Consider the following 22,874-nt stretch of genomic DNA (forward strand, 5'->3'; position numbering starts at 1 on the left):
GTGAACCATTTGGCTTTAAGGCTTCAAGGCTTCAAAAAGCTTCATCTGGCCATCACTACTCGCAGCCAGACCAAACTACAGCTAGTGGGCTAGTATGTTTTTTGGTAACTTTTGTTTTGGAGTTAACCCTTTTATTAGCCGTTATAATAAAACATTTATAAAAATAGACTTTCATTTAAGTAGGAAATGTAATAGATAGAATTTTGGAAGCCTTTACATTTTTACTGAAAAGTAGGCTAAATCAACAAGCAACATACAAAAATAAGTGTAGCCTCCTATCCATCTTGTCTACTGTTAGTTGCACCAACTTCAAACATTGATGACTGACTGACTCTATACGTTCATTTACTTCAGAACTTACAATTATCATTTCTTAACCTTACACAGAAGACATTATGTTTATACCACTTTTTAAAACGGTAGGCTACTTTGCTTTAAAAAAAACTCATGTTACCTGTTTTTAGCAGCTCCAGGCGTAACACCGGAAATGATGACGAAGAAGCTCTATTTATTCATCCAGACCTTCAGAATAAAAGCACATTTTAAAAGATTTGAAAGTCCGGCAGCATTTAATTGTAATACTGTTACATACACAATAAATGACAGCGCAGATTATTGACTGAAATCAATATAATACTATAAAATTCACAAGTTGTGTACACAGTATTGTTTAATCAGCGAGTGAAGTTTTTTTTTTACTCGTTTGACATGTGTGGCTTTTATTCTGAAGGGTACAGACTGGAAGTGTTGTTGTTTCATAAAATCTGTTGTCGGAAGGTAGGCTACCTCTGGCACAGATGTCTACTTGAACCCAGCAGTATCCTTCACAGACTATTTTGACATCTGTCGAAGAATAGAGACAGCGATTGGCTATAAACAGAGGAAATTGACATAAAGCTAAGGTAAGAATGAAATACACAATAACTCAATGTGAAGTGTTTTTCAAGTAGCCTGCGTCAGTTCTTCTGTCCGGGTAGTGACTTGAAGTTAACAGCATACATAAGACTGGAATTGAGCTGCTGTTATCGCAACTGTCGCATTTAAACAGCAGGGCGGAGGGCCGAAAGGCCGGCATATTCCCGGCTTTCACTGGCTGTGTAAAAGGGGCTATGTTGAGTCTCTGGACTCTCTGGACTTGTGTTGACACACACCAAGAACCAGGTGTGTGTGACCTGCGTGTCACTAACACACTGGCATACAGCCTAGTGTGTAGGCTATTTAACCTCGGGAAACCTAGGCAGACTTTCCACAGACGATTTCAACCTTGAACTTTGCTCTGTAATGATAATAGCATACAAAGGTTACTGTGATAGACACTTAAGTGGAAGAAAACATTTGTAAGACTATAACATTATTTTTAACCTACAATGGCCCTGTAACTAGCCTAATTCCTCTTTGTAAATGTGCACCATTGAGCACAGTTTTTGGGGTTATCTGGGGCCACATAGCAGTTGCCTGCTTTTCACATTTGGTATTCCAACTTGATTGTAGCTCATATTAAGTAGGCTAGTTAAAAGTAGCTGAACCCCGTCCAGCTTCAACAGTGAAATGCTGCTTACTCATTGTTGTATACATATTAAACATGTTATCATGTAGCTCACTATCCACAAATGTTTCTGTGAGACAAGTATTTCATTAACTAATACTTGTGTACGTGTACTGCAGTCTGACCAGAGAAGAAGATGGCTCATGAAGTGGCTGACCTTCCCAGTGGCCCTCTGGATATCTACAGGACCAGAGCCTCTTTCAACTGGAAGGACATGCTGCTCTTCTTAGATGGAGAGGAAGTGCTGGCATTCAAGGTAGTTTGTTAGGACTACACATGCACATTTTTAGTAATGTTCATATTCATACACAACAGGGGCCACTGGTTTCAACAAAGTTCATTTAAGCCCCACTGGGTAAGAAAATAAGATACTGCTTCAGGATAGCAACATGATTATGGCCTTTTGATATCCAACAAAGACACTAATTATGCTGTAAGTCAATGAGAAAGGATGTATATGTGACACAAATACTACTAATATCAGAGATACAGACTTATTTTTCCACTAGTTGCATCGGTGCAGTCAACTTTCTCAGATGATGACACAGGCACATTGGTTGTGTGCTTTTTCTTTAGGTACATAATGTTATCAATTAGTGTGCATGCTTCTGAGTAGGCGTCTTAGTTTGCATACCCTAGTTTTTAATTGATGTAAATCGACAGACTCGAGATTTGATACTTCCAAAATATTTTAATCTGAACGTTGTTTATCTGCCACGAGCAGTAGCAAAACATCAAACAAAACAAAGCTAAGCACAAAGCATAAGAATGCATGTATGTTTCAAAATGTAGTGATGTCCTCATACATGTATTTACTTTTTATTAGGTGTGTCTTCTAGAAAATTTTAGCAGCATCAAAAAATAAAAGTTACTTTTGAAGTTATAATAATGTGGCCCCTGTGTATGTCATCTTAACATTCCTCTTCATATCCTGTACTCATTTCTTTTCTTCTCTGTGCTTTAGAATCATATTTTCCAGACACTTCAGAATGACCCTCTGTTCGCCCGCCAGCCTGGAGAAGACATTCCTGTGGAGAAAATGAGAGAGCTCACCTTTCTCAGGTATCAACACTTTAGAAAAGGTTAATCTTACTATCCACTGTGAATTCGCCCATATACTAGACAGAGAGTAAAATAACAGCTAAGATAAAAATCCTCAGGGTGAAGCAGCTCTTCAAATATGACTTCTTGACACAAGATGAGGTGATGGCTAACCCCTGGAAGACTGTTGCCCTAAACGATTGTCTGGGCATGTATGACTGGGCCTGCTCCGCTAAGTTCTTCCTAAACAAAGGGGTGAGTGACTGGCTGTGGTGGGAGGGAGGTGTGCAAAATGACACATTGAACATAATGGATGTATCGAAAATTCAAAGAAATTGAAGGAAATATTTTGTGGCTGTGTGTGTATGAATTTACTCATACAGTGGCCTGAGTATTAAATTAACCTGAGCTAAAGCTTTAATAATAACTATGTAAAAGAGATACATTTTTTCATTTCATTTCCATTTGCTGTTACAGGTCATTTATGATCATCAGAGGAAAAATTGGATTGTTTCCAAAATGTTTAAAAGTGCCTCTTAGTATCTTTTAATATAGACCTTATATAATGTAAACTCCTAAATCTATGATAAGACAAAAAAATTTCTCCAATTGTTATCCATCCATTACTACCTCGGGTGTTTTTTTTCCACATTAGTTATTGTCACATCTCAATACAAGACGCTAATTCTAACAACCTCTGTTTCAGATGTTTGGAGCGACTGTTGCTAACTCAGGTTCAGGGAGACACGGCAAATTTGTTAAAGACACTGAAGACATGACGGTAAGAGTCAACACAGCTTACAGTTCAATCAGTGCAATTATTCAAGTTACTAAAAAATGGAAAAATGATAACGTTATTGGCAACTATTACATTATTGACTGGCCGCTACAGGGCTTTGGTCTCAAAGAAAAGCCACAAGTATTTCCTCAGTCTTTTTTGCATGTTGTCTGTAGACGTTTGGATGTTTTGCACTGACTGAGCTGAGCCACGGCAGCAACACCAGAGCCATGAGGACCACAGCAACGTATGACCCATCCACTCAGGTCAGCACACACACAATACAACACACACACACACACACACACACACACACACACACACGCACACGCACACGCACACGCACACGCACACGCACACGCACACACAGTTTTAAAGTCAACTTAATCATCTTTTTATCCATATCATGTAGAAAAAAACATAATAGTTTAGTCCAATGAATTACCGCAAAGTTCTTCCACACCAACTGGGATCATTTACAGGAAAGAGCTGTAACAATCCTACACACTCTCAGACACTAGTAGTTTTGTCTAGTTTGTAGTGTACTCACTTTATTAACGTTTTGGACCTCAAACCATCATCTGTTAAAATGAGTGAGTATAAAAACAGTAACTGTCTCCCCTCTAGGAGTTTGTGATCAACTCTCCAGACTTTGAGGCAGCAAAGTTCTGGGTGGGGAACCTGGGAAAGACTGCGACCCACGCCGTGTTGTTTGCTCAGCTCTACACACCGGACCAGGTGTGCCATGGTCTGCACTCCTTTGTCGTGCCGGTAAAACTCTCCTTTTTCTTTTCATGTGCTCTTTATACTGTGGTCATTTGGAGTCATCACATTTGCTATAAAGTGAATACAGTTGCAATCTTAGTTGACTTAAAGTGATGAAAGAAGTTGAAATATATTTTAAAGTGAAAGCACTTGTTCGGCTTAAAGCTAAAGTATTTATTACTGTGTTTGTAGAAGAGACATTTAAATAGCTCTCCTGTTGTAAAATTCAAAAACAGTTATCCCTGTTTTCTAAAAGTTGACATTGTGTGAGAGCATTAATTTGCCATAAATTAAATGCATAAATTATTTATGAAGAGTGCGAGTGACCAGTGGTATAGCTTATATTTGTATTATGTACCTATTGTAGCTTTTGTACAGTCTAGGCACAACACACACAAATTCAGACACAAGGCAATTCAAATTGCTCTACAAGGGCATACAAATACATTATGATTAGACATTAGAAATTGCAGTTAAGAGATAATATAAACAAAGGACAAATACAGGCATACAAATTGCCAGAAACATTTTATTTCTTGTGCACTGATCGCGGTTTAAAGACGTTTATTTTTCAATGTCACATGAATAGAACGGTTTTATTTCTCATATACTTATTGATCTGCAGGTGAGAGATCCCAAAACCCTGCTGGCTCTGCCTGGTATTCTGGTTGGAGATATGGGCAAGAAGCTGGGCCAGAACGGAGTGGATAACGGGTAGGTGACATTATCAAATCTTATCAGTTTTTATTTATCTATCCCAATATCACAAATAGCCATTAGTCTCAGTGGTTTTCACAGTCTGTACACAATACGACACCCTCTGCCCTTAGACCCTCAGCTCAACTGAGGAAAAACTCCTGGTTAAAAAAACTCACATTTGCAAATTCAGCCACTAGGTAGAGCTAGATTTATAGTTTATATAGCAGTTGCCTCCAATATTTTATTATCAAATGTGGAGAAATTCCTGCTCTGCCTTCAATAGCTTATCAATTAACAGGGAATAAATGAGCCATTAATTGTTATTAATTCAATGTTAATGTAATTTATCCGGTAAAACCATGTGATGCTTGATTATTAGAAAGCTTTGGTTCAATAGCACACACGTCTTGGAAAGTAACAGAGAACTTTTATGAAACAGACACATCACTATAAACTCAATGCATGTCCTGCTTTGTGTCTAACATGTTGCCTGACCAAAGTTCATTTTTCTTACTCAGTCCTCACATTTCTTCTGTCTTTGTCTTTTTCCCTTTAGCTTTGCTTTATTTAATAATGTGAGGATCCCTCGGGAGAATCTACTGAATAAGACTGGAGACGTTTCCCCCGAGGGACTCTATATCACACCTTTCAAAGTGAGTACCATTTCCACTGGTGGCTAAATAAGGAACTGCAGAACGGCTATCGCGTAGTAGCAGGGAGGAGCTGGGGTGGCGCTATGTCTGAATCTTGTGTTTATAAATTACTACTACAAATGTGACCCATGTAGAATACAGCCAGAGGGGGGACTCTTCAGATAAACACACCACCACACATTCTAGTGGGGCGCAAGGGTTAATTTTGGATGATTGCGATTACTTTTTAATAGTACGCACTCTACCAGTCAGCCACTGCGGTGCCCCAGCACCATTTTAAGTTAAAAGTTACAGCTGCACTGCTCCATTACAGACTTTCTGTACATGTGTCCTGTTCTCTTCTTTTGCAGCTTTTTTTATTATTGTCCAACACTAAAATTTGGTATGATTCAAACCAGGGGAAATTATATATATATTATTTATTTTTTGATTTAATCATACCTCATGTTTGTCCATTGTCTCCCCTGTCCTCCAGGACCCTAACAAGCGTTTTGGTGCGTCCCTGGGCGCTCTGTCCGGGGGCAGGGTGTCTATCAGCAGGATGGCCCTAGTCAACCTCAAGCTGGCTCTGGTTGTAGCTATCCGCTTCTCTGCCACCAGGAGGCAGTTTGGACCCAAAGACACAGAGGAGATCCCTGTGCTGGAGTATCAGTTACAGGTCAGAAGTGAGGGGAATACATTTGAAAGCACATGCACCTTCTATAATAATAATAATAATATACTTTATTTGTATAGCACCTTTTCATACAAGAAATGCAGCCCAAAGTGCTTAACAACGTGATAACGTTACATGTATTACAAGCTTCACATTAGAAAATAAACATACAATGAACATAGACATGATTCTAAATAAAGTCAAAACTGCTTGTGAAGGAATATAACATTAAAGTACTTTGTACCTGTTCAGACTTCCAGGTGTCTAACCATCTTCTTGTCATGTCATTTATCTACATATCTAATTATTGTGTATGGCTACACATTTTTTCACAAATTCCTTACATGTCTTTTTTTAATCTGTTGTTTCAGCAATGGCGTCTGATCCCATACCTGGCTGCAGCATACGCTCTGGAACACTTCACCAAATCCATCTTCATGAACTTTGTGGAGTTCCAGATTGGAATGTTAATGAAGGACAAGAGTGACAGACAGGTCAGTAAAGATGTGCTGTTTTTGTTTACACTAAAGGTAACCATACTCATACTGTATAAACTGTGGTGGTTAATATGTATGGTGTGTGTGTGTGTGTTTGCCAGGCGGAGATGGGCAGAGAGATCCATGCATTAGGCTGCTCTGGTAAACCACTGGGCTCATGGACCGCTCAGAAGGGGATCCAGGAGTGCAGGGAGGCCTGTGGTGGACATGGATACCTGGCTAGTCAGTCTCACACATACAGATACTCATACAAACACAAATGCACTTACGCCTACACACACACACACACAGAAACATGCCTTACCTTTTCTCTCTCTTTCAGTGAACCGACTGGGTGATCTGCGAAACGACAATGACCCAAACTGCACATATGAAGGGGACAACAACGTCCTGCTGCAACAGACCAGCAACTACCTGCTCAGCTTGCTCCATGCTAAACACCACGGTCAGTCCCCTGTTCACTCAGGGACAATTACAAGGTTTTATTGATGTATGTTATGGAGGGCCATTGTGAAAGGTAGAACTGTATTTGGGCTCAATAAGAGGCCTGACGGTATCTTAAATGTTAAATTTTCCACTATGGTTGTAAATAGCTTTCTGCTTTTCATTTTGTAAAGTATTCCACTATGAAGTCATACTCAGGGTTTTGGGGTTGTGGAAGAAGTATTTAATTATGAACATTTTATTTTCCTTGTTTACCTTGTTATAGTATCCTTAAATCATGGATTTCTAAAGTCATAGCTGCTGTGTTGCTTTCAGACGGTGTGCCCATTGAGTCTCCTCTTCACACTGTGGATTTCCTGGATGATTTCAACAACATCCTAGAAAGCAGGTTTACAGCAACAACCATGGATGAGTGTCTGGACTCTGCAGGTATCGCCATCAACCTCTGTTTACATTTCCTAACTCATTTGTGGATTCCCCTCCCCCTCCCATAATAAATACTGTACAGTACATGTGCAAAATGACATGCAGACTGCTTGGCGCTCTTATTTGATAAAAGCAATGCTTACGTCTTTGGCAGAGACCACGTCTGTGTCCAAATAACTAGTGAAAAATCTTAAGTAAATCCAAATCATCTATGATAGCTAATATTTAGTGATTGTGTGCTTTTTCAGTTTTACCTTGTGAGTATTTTCCTTGTTTATCACATCAGTGCCACTGGCAGCCTACAAGTGGCTGGTGTGTTTCCTGCTGAAGGAGAGCCAGAGGAGGCTGGAAGAGCAGAGGGCCACAGGAAAGAATGACTTTGAGGCCCGCAACAACAGCCAGGTAAGACACACACACACAAACTGCACAGACACAGAAGCCTCCTGGAATGCTTTAGGGATTCTCTCAGCTATACCCATAGCTCAAACAGAAACTCTTGGTCCCAGTTAGCATACAGGAGATAAAACACAGTGAACAACTGCCAGCAACTCACTGTCCAACTCCAACTAGAGCTGGCCGATATACAAAGTGTATACGAGTATCTGTTAGTTGAAGAAATACACATGGTTAGAACTTCATTGTAATATTAGCTTAATGTTGTACTGCTCTGTTTTTCACCTAAATGTATAGCATAACTAAAAGGCTCAAATGTCCCCTTCATATATGTGTGTGTAGGTTTACTTCTGTCGTTCACTCGCCATCGCTTACATTGAACACAACTGCCTCCAGAGGTTCCACGAGCTGACCACTGATGAGGACACACCCGCTGGTCTCAGACCTGTTCTTAATAAGCTTTGTGCACTGTACGGGCTGTGGAGCCTCAGCAACCACATGGCCACACTTTACCAGGGTATGTCTAAAGTGTACTTTGTATAATACTGCATGCATACACGTATACAACAAATGTAATATTATTGATATTTATATATTTTTTCCTATAGGTAATTACCTGAGTGGAGGGAAGCCTGCTGAGTTGGTCCAGATGGCCATCCTCACTCTCTGCTCCCAGGTACAGAGTCAACTATTTTCACGCCTTTCTATCCGTCCAATTTTTTCTGATACATCCAGGTACCTCTGTCTCACACCAGTTATTTCTAATAATAGTTATTACAGTATAATTGATTGGAGATCATTGTAAACATTTTAATTGAGTTAAATAATGCTTGAACCCACGGTATGATTCACATCACTTTACTGACCCATGTAAAGTGCAGGCGGCTGAGCTCACAGTACTTGGGCCTGTGTCACACCAATGATGTCCAAAACTTGTCCTGAAATTAGCCTTCATCTCAATTCATATGCAACTTAACTCCAGTCTTACACAGTATATATTAGTGGTTATTATCATCCTTGGGTATTTTTTTCTTTTTCCTTATTTGTATCCTTATCTGTCTTCAAAAGCTGAATAAAATTGTCTTTGATGCTGATCTGCTCTGTCTGTGTGTGTCTCCCCTCTAGCTGAAGGATGATGCAGTAGCCTTGGTGGATGCTTTGGCTCCTACTGATTTCATCCTCAACTCGCCTATTGGCAATGCTGATGGACAGGTAAAGGCACAGAAAATGTATCTGTGTATCTATCTATATACATTATCATTTTCACTGTATTTTTTGCTGCTTGACGCGTGCAGCTTGCATCAAAAATATGCTTCAGCTTGGGGCGCTCCGGTGGCATAGTAGTGGATAGAGCGCGTACCATATTGGCTCCGGCCTTCGTTGAAGTGGTCGCGGGTTCAAATCCGACCTGTGGACCTTTACTGCAGGTCATCCCCCCTCTCTCTCTCTCTGTCTCCCCATTTCAACTCTGTACTATCTAATAAAGCTTGAAAATGCCAAAAAATTATCTTACAAAATATATATATATATGCTTCAGCTGACACGCAGCAGAGCCACAAAATGGGGTGCGGCTGACACGCGATTCATATAACGATTCCGATGACAAGGGAACCTATAAAAAACAATCATGCTCATCTCATTAGCATTTGTATGCGTCCTCTCTAGCAGCTGTAACATCACCAGCACATTTAGCCTCTCTCCTCAGGGCTCCAGGTCAAACCACGATTCATTTTCTCAGCAATGTCGACAACAAAACATTCCCATAATGCAAAGCTGACTACGAGAGACCACCTCTTTAGCTGGGTCTTGATACGTTTTTTTGGTCCGCACCCGAGTAGAATTCCGATTGTACTCGGCTGTATTAACGCCTTCTCACACATCTTCACCCTACTAAAGAAAGCGTAGCAATCTGGCTTTATTTCTTAAGGAAACTTCAAAGGGGCCAAACTCCTTTTTGCCAAGTTCTTGTTAACTTTAAGAGGGGAGCAACAGAAATCATCCTGACGGGAAACATCCCATTCTGTCGTTGGATGTTTACGACCCAGAACAAGAGTTGTGAGCCGCTCAGGACGTCAACCAACACAAATAACAGTAACAAAGCATGTCGAGCTCCCTCTTAGTCACTCCCCATTCTCATGTAGTAATAATAATAAGTCGTGGGGTTTAGTCTCATTACTGGAAAACGACTTCATAGCTTTGGCTGCTGTCTCTCCATCTTCCAGGAAAACACATAGGCTACAGCGTAATGTTTGGTAAAAAAAGGTAATTAATTTGGTTTGACACACCCACTCTCTGCACTGTTTGAGAATGTTTGAAGAGGCTTAACCAATGTTTCTTTTGAACATTGAAATAAAGACATCACGCAATCCCAAAGTATATTCTATTAGTCTGTGTCAACAAGGTCAAATGTATTTATGCCGAATATTTGGTCCCAGATCTGTTATCTGTACTATTTGGCAAGTTTGATCAAGTTTACGGGTTTAATATGGAAACTGCTGATACCACTGAGTTCCATTCTGTATCAATTTCTTGTTCAACCTCCTAATGTAAAAGTCATTGACCAGTCAAGAATGAAAAACACACAAACATAATGCATCCCCCTTCCCTTAAATTAATAATGATTTAAATGTATATATAAGATTGGCCTAGATATTCCAAAAAGTTGAACAGGATGAAATCACCATGTTTTTCAACAGGCCGTTCTGCTGTTCACAATCACTTCATCTCCATAAACCCACATTAACTGAAATGTAACCACAGAAATTAAACCAACTTCCTGCTAAGCTGCGGTCACATACAAATACATAGTGTGGTCCCATAATTCATCCAATCCATTTGGGTTGTTTGTCTAAAATCAGGAAGAGATAAAATGTGAAGGGCTAGAAGTGTGTTTACAGAAAGCTCAAGATGACAGCTTTACTTCATCTTGTGGTTGGTGCTGATCCAACTGGCAGGCGGATGTCAGTTTTTTATTTGTCTGGTGAGGCAGAAACTAGTGATGACGACTCTGATTATTTAGGGAGGAAACACTTTAAGTTCAAGATATGTCTTGAACAAGCTTGCATCATTTAAGAGAATACACTTTTTCAGTTTTGAAAACACAAAACCAGAGCCCCCCCAGACAGACTAAGTCAATAACTTTGCTTCTTAAAACCTTTTGGAAAATGTTTGACTATTCACTCTGTCTTTACCTATGTTATCTGTGATCATATTTTACATTCACTGTTTTTCTGCTTTTTATTTATTCTGTTTTTAAACTATTTTATTTCTCTTCTTTCTTATGACATTCTAATGTTTCTGTGTTTTTGTTAAGCACTTTTGTAACAGTGTAAAGAAAGGTGCGAAAAAAAAATTAATAAAGGTCGATTTAACCATCTAATCTGACTATAGCTGTGCCCTTATAGGTTGAGGGCTGAATCCTGAAATCTCCAATTGGAAGTGTTATTAAGAAATGATTCCAGTATTTTCTAAGTGACTGATCTCCCTGCTTGTCCTCCCTGCAGCTTTATAAGAACCTGTGGTCTACGGTGATGCAGGGCAACCAGGTGCTGGAGCGCGCGTCCTGGTGGGAGAAGTTCTGCTCAGACAAGCCTGTAGTGGGATCCCTCAGGCCAAAACTCTAACAGACACAATCTCAACTATAACCCTGGACATGTGTCAATCTATAACGCCTGACATTAAACTGTGTGTGTCCTCAAAAATTCTAACAATGCAATTTAAAATTCAATGTCCATATGTATTATGTACGTATATCAATGTTTGCACAAAACCATTCAAGGGCCGGAAAAATTCGTCCAGCTGAAATTGAATTTAAACGTTTTCTGCCGCAGCACACTGATCTATTTGGTGCCTTACATGTCTAAGTCCATACCTTTTGTGATGAAAATCAGCAACCAAATGGTTGACTTACTCAGGGCTCCAGTCCCCATACATGTGAATTGTACAACAATTATTGACTGATGCAGCCTTTGTGAGTGCTCATTTTGTATGATTTTTTTAAGTACCACCTTTCTGTCTTTAATAAAGCAATAATGCTACATTAAAACATTGATTTAAACGTACATTTAAAAAATCCTTATGGCACAGCAAGTATCTCTACAAGTAAATGTCAACCAAGCACCATACTGTTAAAGACTAAACGTTGCAAGTCCAAATGACCTTGAATGTACACTATGTGTTCACTAAGGGCCCATGCAATTTTGAGCTTGTGAAATGATCAGAAAGAATATGAAAGTCATTGGTTTTTGATAACTTATGAATCATATACATTCACCACAGGCTTTCTTTGGTTATTTCTTTCTAACAGCGTTTCATATGCAAATATCTCATTGACCCTCATTGACCCTTATATGACCTTCTGGAGAAACCATACATGTAAATGTCTCACAACAGACATGTCAGTGAGTTTTGTACCGAAGTGAATCATAACTAATGTTATATTTTTATAATTCTGAAAATGATGTGATACTGTGGATAATGTACAGAACCAGATAACCCATTTAATGAATAATCACAGTTCTTGTTATACAGTGTTTTTAAATAAACATACTAATTAAATAAATGTTATAATGAAGTCATTTTGCAGGTTTGATCTGTACAGCTTTTGTTGTGCTCCAGTAAATCCTGAAATACTCCATTTAAAGTGGAATGCTTTGTGGCATAGAGAATAATGATCAAACAATAAAGTCTTCAGACTGGAAGATAGATTCAGCTATTCAACAGCACAGTATGCACCATCAAAAAACATGATAGAGAAAGAGACAGAGAGCATGTGAGTAAGTACTCCTAAAAAAGTTTATTTTTATTTTTAAGGCTGTCGCCTGAGATGTAAGCATAAGAATCTTGAACCTTATCGGACCAGCAACAGAGAGCCAGTGTAGATGTACGAAAATGTTGGTGTTAATATGTTGATATTATCTGAAAATCAACTGTATACCCTTTTCACTCTACTCTATGTGCAATAAATTGAGGATGGTGCAGCTTTGTCCATCATAGGACACCTACTGTATGTTTAGGATATCACCGAATTGAAACTCATGTCGCACTTCAGCTTCACTTCTAAGTAGCTCAAAGTGCTACATAAAATACATGACACGTGAATGCACATACAGTTGATTTCATCCTCTCCACCAGTGATAACTGTGTTTTTGTTGGACGCTGTGCCTTAACTCGGCCTATTTGTGAAAGCCAGATTTAGAGACCCTGAAACGTCACCATTTATAGTATCATCAGTCTGCCCCCAAAAACCAAACTGCTAAATTACAGGTTGGGCTTGTAACAGTGGCTTGGGATAAGAGAAAAAGGGGAAGACAGGAAGAAAAGGAGAAAGGCTGATGAAGGACTGGGGGGGAAAAAGTAGGGGACAAGTTGCCAAATGTGAAGGAAGTTAGAAATAAACATTCAAGAAGATTATTGAAGACAGATTTTGTCAATGACTTCGAGACACGCACTGGATTTTCCATTTGAGCCCTGATTTTTGGTTGTAAGTTTGAAACAGTGGACAAAGTGTTTAAATATTTACCAACATTGATTATTCAATTTAAGGCAATCCAAGAACATAACAAATATTGGCCCATGTGTTAGTAAAATACATTATTAACTTATTTATGTAAAGCCTTGTATTATTATATATTACACCCAAGGACATTTTGCAGTTTTAAAATGTCTAAATTAAATGAAAAAACAGATATGATGTAGGCCTATCAGCTACGCAAAATGTTCAATCTTGAATAATTAGTATCAGTGATAAACTATCAATTGTTTTTGATCTGCAAACCAAGTTCTTTTTAAAACTGAGGCTTTTGCATGAAACCAAGGCCAAGAGCAACTGGCAGCCAATGTGAAAGCACTCTGTTGCCATGCTCTCATCGGCCGGCACTCATTCATTTTACTGGCATGTTACATTTAAATAGCCACAGAATCCCCACATAATGCCCGTTTGAACTCACCACGGAACGACTCAGCACAACCCTGTCTGCTGTCCGCACGTTGAGGCTCTTGACAGTGTTTGAAAGTGTGTTTTTAGACCCAAACATATAAAAGGTCTCTAATTAAAGTATGTTTGCTTGTGGAAACAGGGATGCTCCTCGCTGCTAGGGAGAAAAACAGAAATAGACTTTTAGATTTAGATTGTTCATTCATTCATTCATTTTCTACCATAACCTCATCACTGCATTTGAGCTGCTTCACTTGGAGCAGCGACATAGCCTAACCCATGAGGGACCCTGTACACCTTGCAGTAGACTTCCATTACCTCAGACTTTGATGCACTGACCCTTATCCAAACCATGTCACGTCTTGCAGCACCGTGTGTGACACCTGCTCCAAATCTACAAAGCATAAGTGTACTGAATGGGCAAAAATCCTATGAACAATTCCTGCAACAGTGCTTGTGCACTGTTATCCAACCCAAATGGAATCCACATGCTCCTCCTGAATGAAGTTTGATAATCAGCGGTTGTCTCCTGTTCACAACAATTGAACAACCTTTAGAACCCTGCCAGCTGATAAGCACTGTCCATGATAACGAAGAAGCAGCCAGGTCAACCAACACACTCCAACAACACTGAGAAAACGCCTGGAGCTCTTCAGCAGCCTCAGTGTGACTTCTGCCAGAGTTGAGATCATTGTGACTCTATTTGCTGTGTTAACTGCCAACACACAAAATACTCACAACTGCCTTGGCCCACAAACCTCACAAAGGATTGAGTTTCCAGGAGACAACAGCAGACAGTATGAATTTGGAAGATCGGTAGAAAGATACATTGTCCCAGATGACAATGTACAGTATCTTGTCTGCTCTGCATCCATTTGGTCTTTTGCTGTCAGGATGTCGTGCAGTCTTTCGGCTAGATACATTTTGTTTAGAAAAGATAAATATGTTGACTACTATGCTGTAGGCTACTCTATCCTTTATACTGCTACAGAGACATGTTTGATAGCAGACCCGGCGCCAGCATCACCACAAAAAAAAAGTGGAATGGAACCTTCTCAGCAAACGGTCCTTCCACTGATCCCTGCATTTTTTAGTCAAGTCCTTTTCAAAACTGAGCTGAATGAGGTGGGCTTTGCGTGGATGCAGCATACTTTAAGCTAGCTTGACTTACTTTGGTGGAAGTCGCAGAATCCCGACATGCTCCTACTACTGCAGGTTTCTTTTCCGGATTAGTATTAGTATTTAACCAGCGGGCAGGCTAGGCTATTTGAATTTGCCGGCTACTGGGCTAACTTATTCCGTGTGACGCATCCTGAATAGTGATAGGTTTACACATATGTCAATCAAATAGTCTCTATTTTCTACGCATTTTTTATTTAGTTTAACAATTATTTTTTGAGATTTGACATAGTATCTGACATCATATAGATCTTAGCATAAAAAAGTAAAATAAAAAAGTAAAATACATTTCATTTTTATGAGGGTAAAGACATCAAATGGGCAGGCCCGGACCGGTCTGGCCCGCCCTTGGCACGGGCATGTTTGTTCGTAACAAAAATGCATTGGGATTTGAACACCAGTAATATACAGCAATGGTACAGACCAGTAGGCCTACCTCTCCAGTTTCTAGATCAAGAAAAATAAACCTGAAATATGATACAAAATGTTTTCCTCATCGTGCTCCCAATATCATAGTATAAAGATATTTTTTAACTACAGTATTTTATCAGTATGAGCATAAATCAGTCTAGTTTCAAACACTCACCTGAGAGCTTCAAAGAGCCAAGTGCAAAACTCCCCACTGTGTTAAAAATAAACCTGTGAGCTGTCAAGAGCTGGAAAAGGAAAGAGTGATTATGGCCGACAACGATCAACAGTCTGTCTGCATTGACCTTAACCACTGAACCCCAAAAACAGTTTCCTTTGCACTTTTTTTCCTCCACATTCCAGCACGGGAGACTTGGTACCATGAATGTTTATGAGCATTGCCTTGTTTCCACACACTCAGGTACTGTCCTACTGTGCTAAAAAGCTCCTAAACGTTTCCTGCTGAAATGTACCATGAGTCATCGCCTGTGACATGGATTACAAGAATGTCAAGATGTGCGGAATTGTGGACAAAATGATAAACAATTTCGGTTCCCACACCATTAAGAAATGAAATATGTAATAAAACAAAGTTATGAGTTTGTAAACACTTTATTTGGTGGAAAAGGTTACTTCCAGAGGCTAATGTAGTGTATTGCATTGTTGCCAACTTACATGTAAACATTTTGGTTTTTGTCAATGTGATAAAAGCATCAGTATATTCATACTAAAAGGCACAAACGGTTATGAACCAGAGCATCAGTGGTGAGACTATACTTAAAAACTCTACTCACATTGTGTGCTCTTCATTCCAACAAGACTACACCATTTGTACTTAATCAACACACGCATGGTTTACATTTGGTTATGGATTTTTTTTTTACAGCATTAAAGAGTCAACCGACCATGCCAACCTCAAACTAGAGATAGCATTACAATGTTGAACATCTGCATAGTCCACAAAGGGCATTTACATAGGAACAAAACCAAAGAACAGAAAATATCGGATTACAGCAGGCACTTGGTAAGCCGTGAAGATAGGGGGAGCCCTTAAGCCCAGTTCAGACCAAAGATTTGCCTTGCAACTGCTTGCAACACGCAACTCCTTTCGACGAGACGGTTGAGACGTTCTAAAACTGGACCTTGCAATTTGTCATGTTGAATCTTCTGCGACGCCTTGCAACAGCTTGCAACGCACTGCAACGAGCAGTTCACACCACTGCGATTTCTCCCCCGCGACGTTCTAAAACCGTCTCGTCGCAAGCAGTTGCAAGGCAAATCTTTGGTCTGAACTGGGCTTTACGAAGAAGCTAGAAGGTAAGGTAACAATCTTGCACACCAGGCAGAAGAAGCAGCAAATAGAGTGGAACAAGGAAAGGTGTACAAGATCACCAGGACTGTCTGGGGCAGGTTTTTTCATGGAACAGCTATACGCCAACACATATAAACAATGGCAAACTCTTGCATTAAGTTAAGGCAGGATGGGCGAAAACCTTCAGTGATGCCCCTAAACAAACAACCACCAACATTAGAGGCTGATAGAAATACTGCACATCCTAGATGAAGTAGAAATCCACCATCACGTCCCTCAGGAATGGAAATTAAAAACACAAATTATTAATCAACCAAAAGAGAAGGCCTTCAAAAATGATATGAGCAGTCTTTTTAGGATCGACACTGTTGAGAATGAAGCTCAAACGGTAAGTAAGAAAAGCAAGGTTGATGAAGGTAACTCGAGTAGCATTTCTACTCTGAGCTCCTTCTAGTTATTCAGGCTCCTAGCCCTGTCCCTAAGTGTGAGCCGAGACAGCCTTGCAAAGTAAACTTATTCCAGGATGGGCCTCTGTCTGAAACGCTCCATTTTAGAGACTGTCTCTTTAAGCCCTGCCTTCCAAATTGCCAAGTCTGCTCTTATTGGCTCTGAACCTAACTGCCAGTTTGCATCTAACTGTCAGTTATACTCAGGAGGATCTGGGAGTGGGCTTCTCACAGGTGGGGGCAGTGCTAAGTTAGGTTGGTAATGAGGGGTTGTGGCTCTCCCTATATGACATCATATGGGGTCAGGGGATCTGACTTGGGTTTCTAAACACAGGTTTTCAGAAAGGGGGAAGTTGAAAAAAAGGGGGGGGGTTTGTTTTTTACTTCAGAACTTCAGAACTTTGCTTGTCCTGGCTTAGCTATACCTCACGACTAGAAATCTCTATGGAGTGGCAACATGCAACCACAGATGGAGGAGTGAGATCAGGGGCCAGTCTGGGAGAGAAGGCCACGGGTGACTGAGTCTTGGCATCATCCCAATGGAATGATGTAGGGTGTGCACTTGCAAAGAACAATTTAAGGGTCAAGTTTGGGGTATGGTTCGAATCCAGCCAGGAATCGATGTTGCTTCTCTATCTTAGGTAAAGGTCAGATGAATAAATAGTTGCAAGAAGAAGAAATGTGGTTTTGTCCTGGATGTGGAACAGTGGACCTTCGCTTTAACCAAAACTTGGCTGGGTACTGGAGTGGTTTTGTGCACTTGTTAAAGCTTAATGCTTAAGGAACATTTGGGAGGTGGCGGAATGCTTAAGAGCAAATTCATTAATTAAATTATCTATGTACTATCTTCATCATTGTTTTTTATTTTATTTTAACGAAATGTCATTATTCATTCCAGCAAATTTGTCAACCTTGCTCGTATCGTACGTTTTGTGGTGGTTTTGGATTGCCTCATATTCATATTAAAATAGATACTTGTACACTAATTTTTAGAAAATGTCAAATCAAAGTCGAACAATCAAGTATTTAATATGCATTATAAGGGGTATAGGCTATTCTATAGGGTGTACATGTGTGCACTTGTTCCAACGTTGACATGGTCTGAGCAGATGGAGGGCCCCGCCGTGAATCCTTAACAGCAAAATTGCATTGCACCATGTTGTCCAGCGGTACATTTCAGTTTGTACAGTAAACAGCCCAGCCGGAATCAGGCGATGTGTGTGCTTGTGAAAAATTACACTGTACTGGTGCACAGTGTCTAGCACCATCTGATTGTGTAATTTCACAAAAATAGGGCCTTGTTGGTCTAACTGTTCTTCTTAGCCTACTGCATGATGATGTCAGGTTCTATGTTAAATAGAAGGTCATCGTTGTCCCTCCTGACCTCCAGCAGTAAAGCTGTCTCCTCATGCAGGGCCCCTTGTAGGTCGGCCGTAGTCATCAAAGGTTTGCCATTCAGTTTCACAATAATGTCCCCATCTTTGATACCACCTCTGGAGACAGAAAGAGACAAAGAGAGACTTTTATAGGTAGGTTATAGGCATTGATGTTGCATCAGAAGCAAGAATACTGCTTTTCTTAAAGGAATGAAAGGATTAATTAAGCTTACTTATGTGCAGGCGAGCGAGGAACAACCTCATGGACATAAATCCCATTCACCACATCAGGAAAGTCAGGGTTCTGCTGTTTCAGCTCTTCAATTAATCTGGAAAAAAACAGATTTCTAATCCATTATCTTACTAAATTCCCCAATATCATTATAATGGTTAAGAAAAGGTCAAGTATGTTTGAGTTGTGAGAGAGCCAGAGTAATACATCACTGTCATCAGCATAAAAAGATATGTTTGCCTCAAACACATTTTTACCAATATTATTTAACCAAAATTATTGACCAAATTCACTAAATTTAAGGCCAGCCCTTTACTCTTATATGTTGTGTTTATTTGCCATATTTCCCATAAATAGAATAATTATCATCAGGCCAGACTTACGCTGGTGTGATGGTCAGCATTCGGATTCCAATGAAACGCTTCTTTATTGACCTCACATCTGAAAGAGAGTTGGAGCACTTGTTTCTGTATATTCAGCAGGACACTAACAAAGCTATAGATACATACATAACTAACGTTTAGCTCTAGCCTGGTGACATCACTGTCCGACTCACCTTTGCTGTGCTTGTCCAGAGATTCGTTGAGGAAGCGAGTGATCCTGTCGGAGGGAATGGCAAAAGAAATCCCCGCTGCAACCTTCAAGGTGTTGATGCCGATCACCTCCCCGTCCTCAAATACAGAGACATAGAAAGGGCAACGTCAAAAATGACCATTGACATTTTGGTCAAGACAAATACAGTGGTTGTGCTTTTAGTGGGAAACCTTACCAAATTGACAAGAGGTCCTCCTGAATTCCCATACTGTGAAGGAAAACACAAAATGCTCAACTTAGAATAAAACATGTATACAATCTAATCAGGGAAAAAAGAGTCAAAAAATGTACAATAAACTCACTACAATATTGATACATTTCTTTTTTTTCGGGCATAAATTAACCATCCAAAGCCCGCCCTCCCCCCCATGTACAGCACAAATCTCAAGCCTGGCTCTATCCTCACATTGATAATAGCGTCTGTCTGGATGTAGTCCATGTCGGAGTCCTTGAGGCCCAGTTCCTTGCCGTCTCTCTGAGCGGTGCTGACGATGCCCGTGGTGACAGTGTTCTGGAGGGCGAAGGGGCTGCCGATAGCAACCACAAACTCCCCAGGCCTCAGGTCTGCACTGTGGCCCAGGAACAGTATAGGCAGGCTGGTCTGGGAGGAGGCAAAGACCAGACAATAGGTAAGATAACACTGTAGTTGGCTATTTGGAGATATCCAGCAACGCAATTTCCAAGAGCACAATCACTCACTCACATTCACTCTAACAAATGTATCCAATTCACAATTCAACAAGCTATGGACTGAGGAAGAGAAACGTGAACACCCGGTAGAAACCCACACTTGCATCTGGACAACTTGAAAACTATTTCTCAAGAACAATTAAGTGGAATATAAAATGTGCATGCTGACTCATAGAGCAAAAGTACAAAAATGTGACCTGTGTTATAAAAACACAAACCTTCCGTTAAAATAAGCTGCATTTGTCCTGATACAAACTTTGACACAGCTGTGAATCTGTTGCACCTCTGCTTGTGAATCTACCAAACACCAAAAATGACCTCGTGCCAGAAGCCTATACATTTACACTTTGGTTCAGGGAAACAATGCCCAATGTATAAGATGAAAATAAATAGCTTGCAAGAGATGTTTATAACTTCAAGTATACAAAGAAAGCTTCAAGATCAACTATTATTTTAAGAGTTCCAAGAACCCAGTGCACAAGTTTGGCAGATCAACCCTAACAAAAACCTACAATCAACAATTCCAACATGATGAAGACAAATGAGGAATAAAGCATTGAAGACCACAAATCACATGAGGATGAAAACAACAATAAAGAAATATAGTTATGACTTTCATCTTTATGACTTCACATTAAAATGTTTAGACTTTCTTCATCACCATCCATCTGTATATACTGTACAAAATATACATTAATTATTTGTAAAACACATATGAGAATGAGTCCACAAAGAATAAAAGGGGAAGTGAATGGCGCTAAGTAGAAACACATGCGCAGCAGAGCGATGGTGTGACAGAGGGAGGGAAGGAATGAGCTGAAACTGCTGTTTAGGATTTCTTGAAGGTGGAGTGATTCGGATTGTGTTTCTTTAACTCTCTCTCCTCCCTGTGCTAGTCCTGATCCAGCTCTCCCACTTCTAACACACAGACGTCAACCTCTTGTCATGCTGGGACACAAGGTTCAAATCATAACTGTTTTCTGAAATCAGAAACCTTATAAGAAATATTCTTTGCACTAAACGGCCCACCCATCAGTGTCCTCATCTCTACAAAGACAAACTGTGTGGCCAAGTGTTGTTTAATCCCACAGCAATGTTTTTAATTTGGATCGAAGATCCCCCAACATCTATCTCTCCTGAAAATAAAAAGCTCATATACGACCATCAACAGCAAATATGCTTTGAACTGCCCAGAAATGCAACCAAACTCAATCATGGTACATTTGATGCATTGTCAACGGCAGTATTTGTTTGTAGTGTACTTGAAGTTATCCTTAAAGTTTCTCAAAAGCAAGATACAGTATATACTTAAAATAAAATTACTGTATATAACGTGCAAAATATTCCTTGTTAATTATCTATTGCCCAATATCAGCCTAGTGAAAAAGGACTCTTCTACAACTTTGTTTGGGAATCGACGCAAGACAACCACAGACAATAAAAATCCCCCTAAAATCCCAGAGGAGGTACATGAGCAGTGAATGTGCTGTGCACACTTGCTGGAAGTATTTGGTGTCACCCCAGGGGAGGTTTGGGTTCTGACTGTGGTTCATTACCTCACATTAAAGCAAACTGTGAACCTGGACACATGACACACAGGTTTAGTCAGCTGACCTTGATGAAATTCCCCTTCCAAGGATTTACCCTGCTGGAGTTTTTTTTTTACTGGAACCAAGAATGATAATTGAGCCCATGAGGAGGGTGGATTAAAGTTAGATCCAGGCATCATCATTGTTAATTAAACCTGGTTTTCGTTACATCCAAAGTTTCCCACCAAATTGTATTAAGTGTCCCCTTAAGGCTAGTTACCATTTTTTTCAATGTATTTCCTTTTAATAAGTATCAAGAACCTTGTGCTTTAGGTTTGGCAGTCGGTCCTTGTAAACTTATTTTTAAAAAGAAAATGTTATGCTATCTGAGCTTCTTATGAAAACACTCCTCAACAGTACCCCTAGTGGTCAAAAACACACCTAGATTCCTTTAAAGAAAGTCTTTAACTTTTATAAAACAAAATAAACCATTTTCTTGCCAAATACAAAGTCGCTGCTATTAAGCATACATGAGCACTCATTTTATTCAAATAAATTACATGAAATATACAACTAGGTAAGCACTGGCCTGAATATGATTGATTGTTACTAGCCACACAGCTGTGAATGAACCAATCAGTGAAGCATATCGCCAACAGCTAATGCCGAACAGCTTTGACTTCAGTGGTCTGCCTGGACTAACACTGAGCTTAATTCATTTGCAAGAAGACACACCCTTGCTCAGGCCAACACACTCAGGGGTTTTGCTGCTGTGACCTTACACTTACATTTGTGCAAGTCCAACGTATGCTATCTTACGTAGTACGCCCAAGCACTATTAAAAACGACTTATGTTGTTCACTACACAACAGGCATGCTTGTCCACTTCCTTACAATAGCCACTACTACTGAAAACACTTCCCTGCCTTTTTGAGGATATCCCATAGACCGGTGGACTCACCTGTGGGTTGACTTTGATAGTAGCAATGTCCGACTTTTTGTCAATGTCTTTGATAGTGGCTTCATATATATCTCCATTATGCATCTGGACCTGAAGGAAAGATTTTGGAGATTTCAAGGTATTAGTTAGACACTTAGACTTACTAACCTTAGACAAAGTTCATTCATAGCATATGGCTCTGTTTTATCCATATCTGTCAAATTAGCTTCACATCGGGTACAACATACTTTTTTATAAGTACGCCTTACTTCACTTCTAAAGAGTTTAACTTGAGCAAGCTGTGGTTCAACTAATTATCTTTTTTAAATGTGTCTT

At 39.8% G+C, this 22,874-nt stretch overlaps 2 protein-coding genes across 2 annotated transcripts in view; one reads left to right on the forward strand and one right to left on the reverse strand.

The window, feature by feature from the left end:
* Positions 1-761: 761 nt before the first annotated feature.
* acox3 (acyl-CoA oxidase 3, pristanoyl) lies at positions 762-12,406 on the forward strand. Its single transcript, XM_080051778.1, has 19 exons — positions 762-902; positions 1,666-1,802; positions 2,511-2,608; positions 2,707-2,842; positions 3,294-3,368; positions 3,542-3,631; positions 3,993-4,136; positions 4,756-4,844; positions 5,386-5,482; positions 5,958-6,140; positions 6,509-6,631; positions 6,736-6,856; positions 6,957-7,079; positions 7,394-7,507; positions 7,791-7,906; positions 8,240-8,414; positions 8,506-8,573; positions 9,023-9,109; positions 11,401-12,406. Exons 2-19 carry the CDS (start codon positions 1,683-1,685, stop codon positions 11,518-11,520), a joined length of 2,079 nt encoding a protein of 692 aa, XP_079907904.1. The 5' UTR covers positions 762-902; positions 1,666-1,682; the 3' UTR covers positions 11,521-12,406.
* A 3,616-nt stretch (positions 12,407-16,022) lies between these two features.
* LOC307268895 (serine protease HTRA3-like) overlaps positions 16,023-22,874 on the reverse strand; it is a 16,467-nt gene continuing 9,615 nt past the window's right edge. Inside the window, exons 4-10 of the mRNA XM_080051687.1 lie at positions 22,560-22,649; positions 19,786-19,980; positions 19,555-19,587; positions 19,342-19,456; positions 19,169-19,226; positions 18,787-18,882; positions 16,023-18,670 (exon numbers count right to left, since the gene is read on the reverse strand). Coding sequence (XP_079907813.1) covers positions 18,502-18,670; positions 18,787-18,882; positions 19,169-19,226; positions 19,342-19,456; positions 19,555-19,587; positions 19,786-19,980; positions 22,560-22,649 — 756 coding nt within the window. The 3' untranslated portion in view covers positions 16,023-18,501. The remainder of the gene's footprint in view (positions 18,671-18,786; positions 18,883-19,168; positions 19,227-19,341; positions 19,457-19,554; positions 19,588-19,785; positions 19,981-22,559; positions 22,650-22,874) is intronic.

Source organism: Ammodytes marinus (genome assembly GCF_949987685.1).
Source record: "Ammodytes marinus genome assembly, chromosome: 23".
NCBI classification, from domain to species: domain Eukaryota; kingdom Metazoa; phylum Chordata; class Actinopteri; order Uranoscopiformes; family Ammodytidae; genus Ammodytes; species Ammodytes marinus.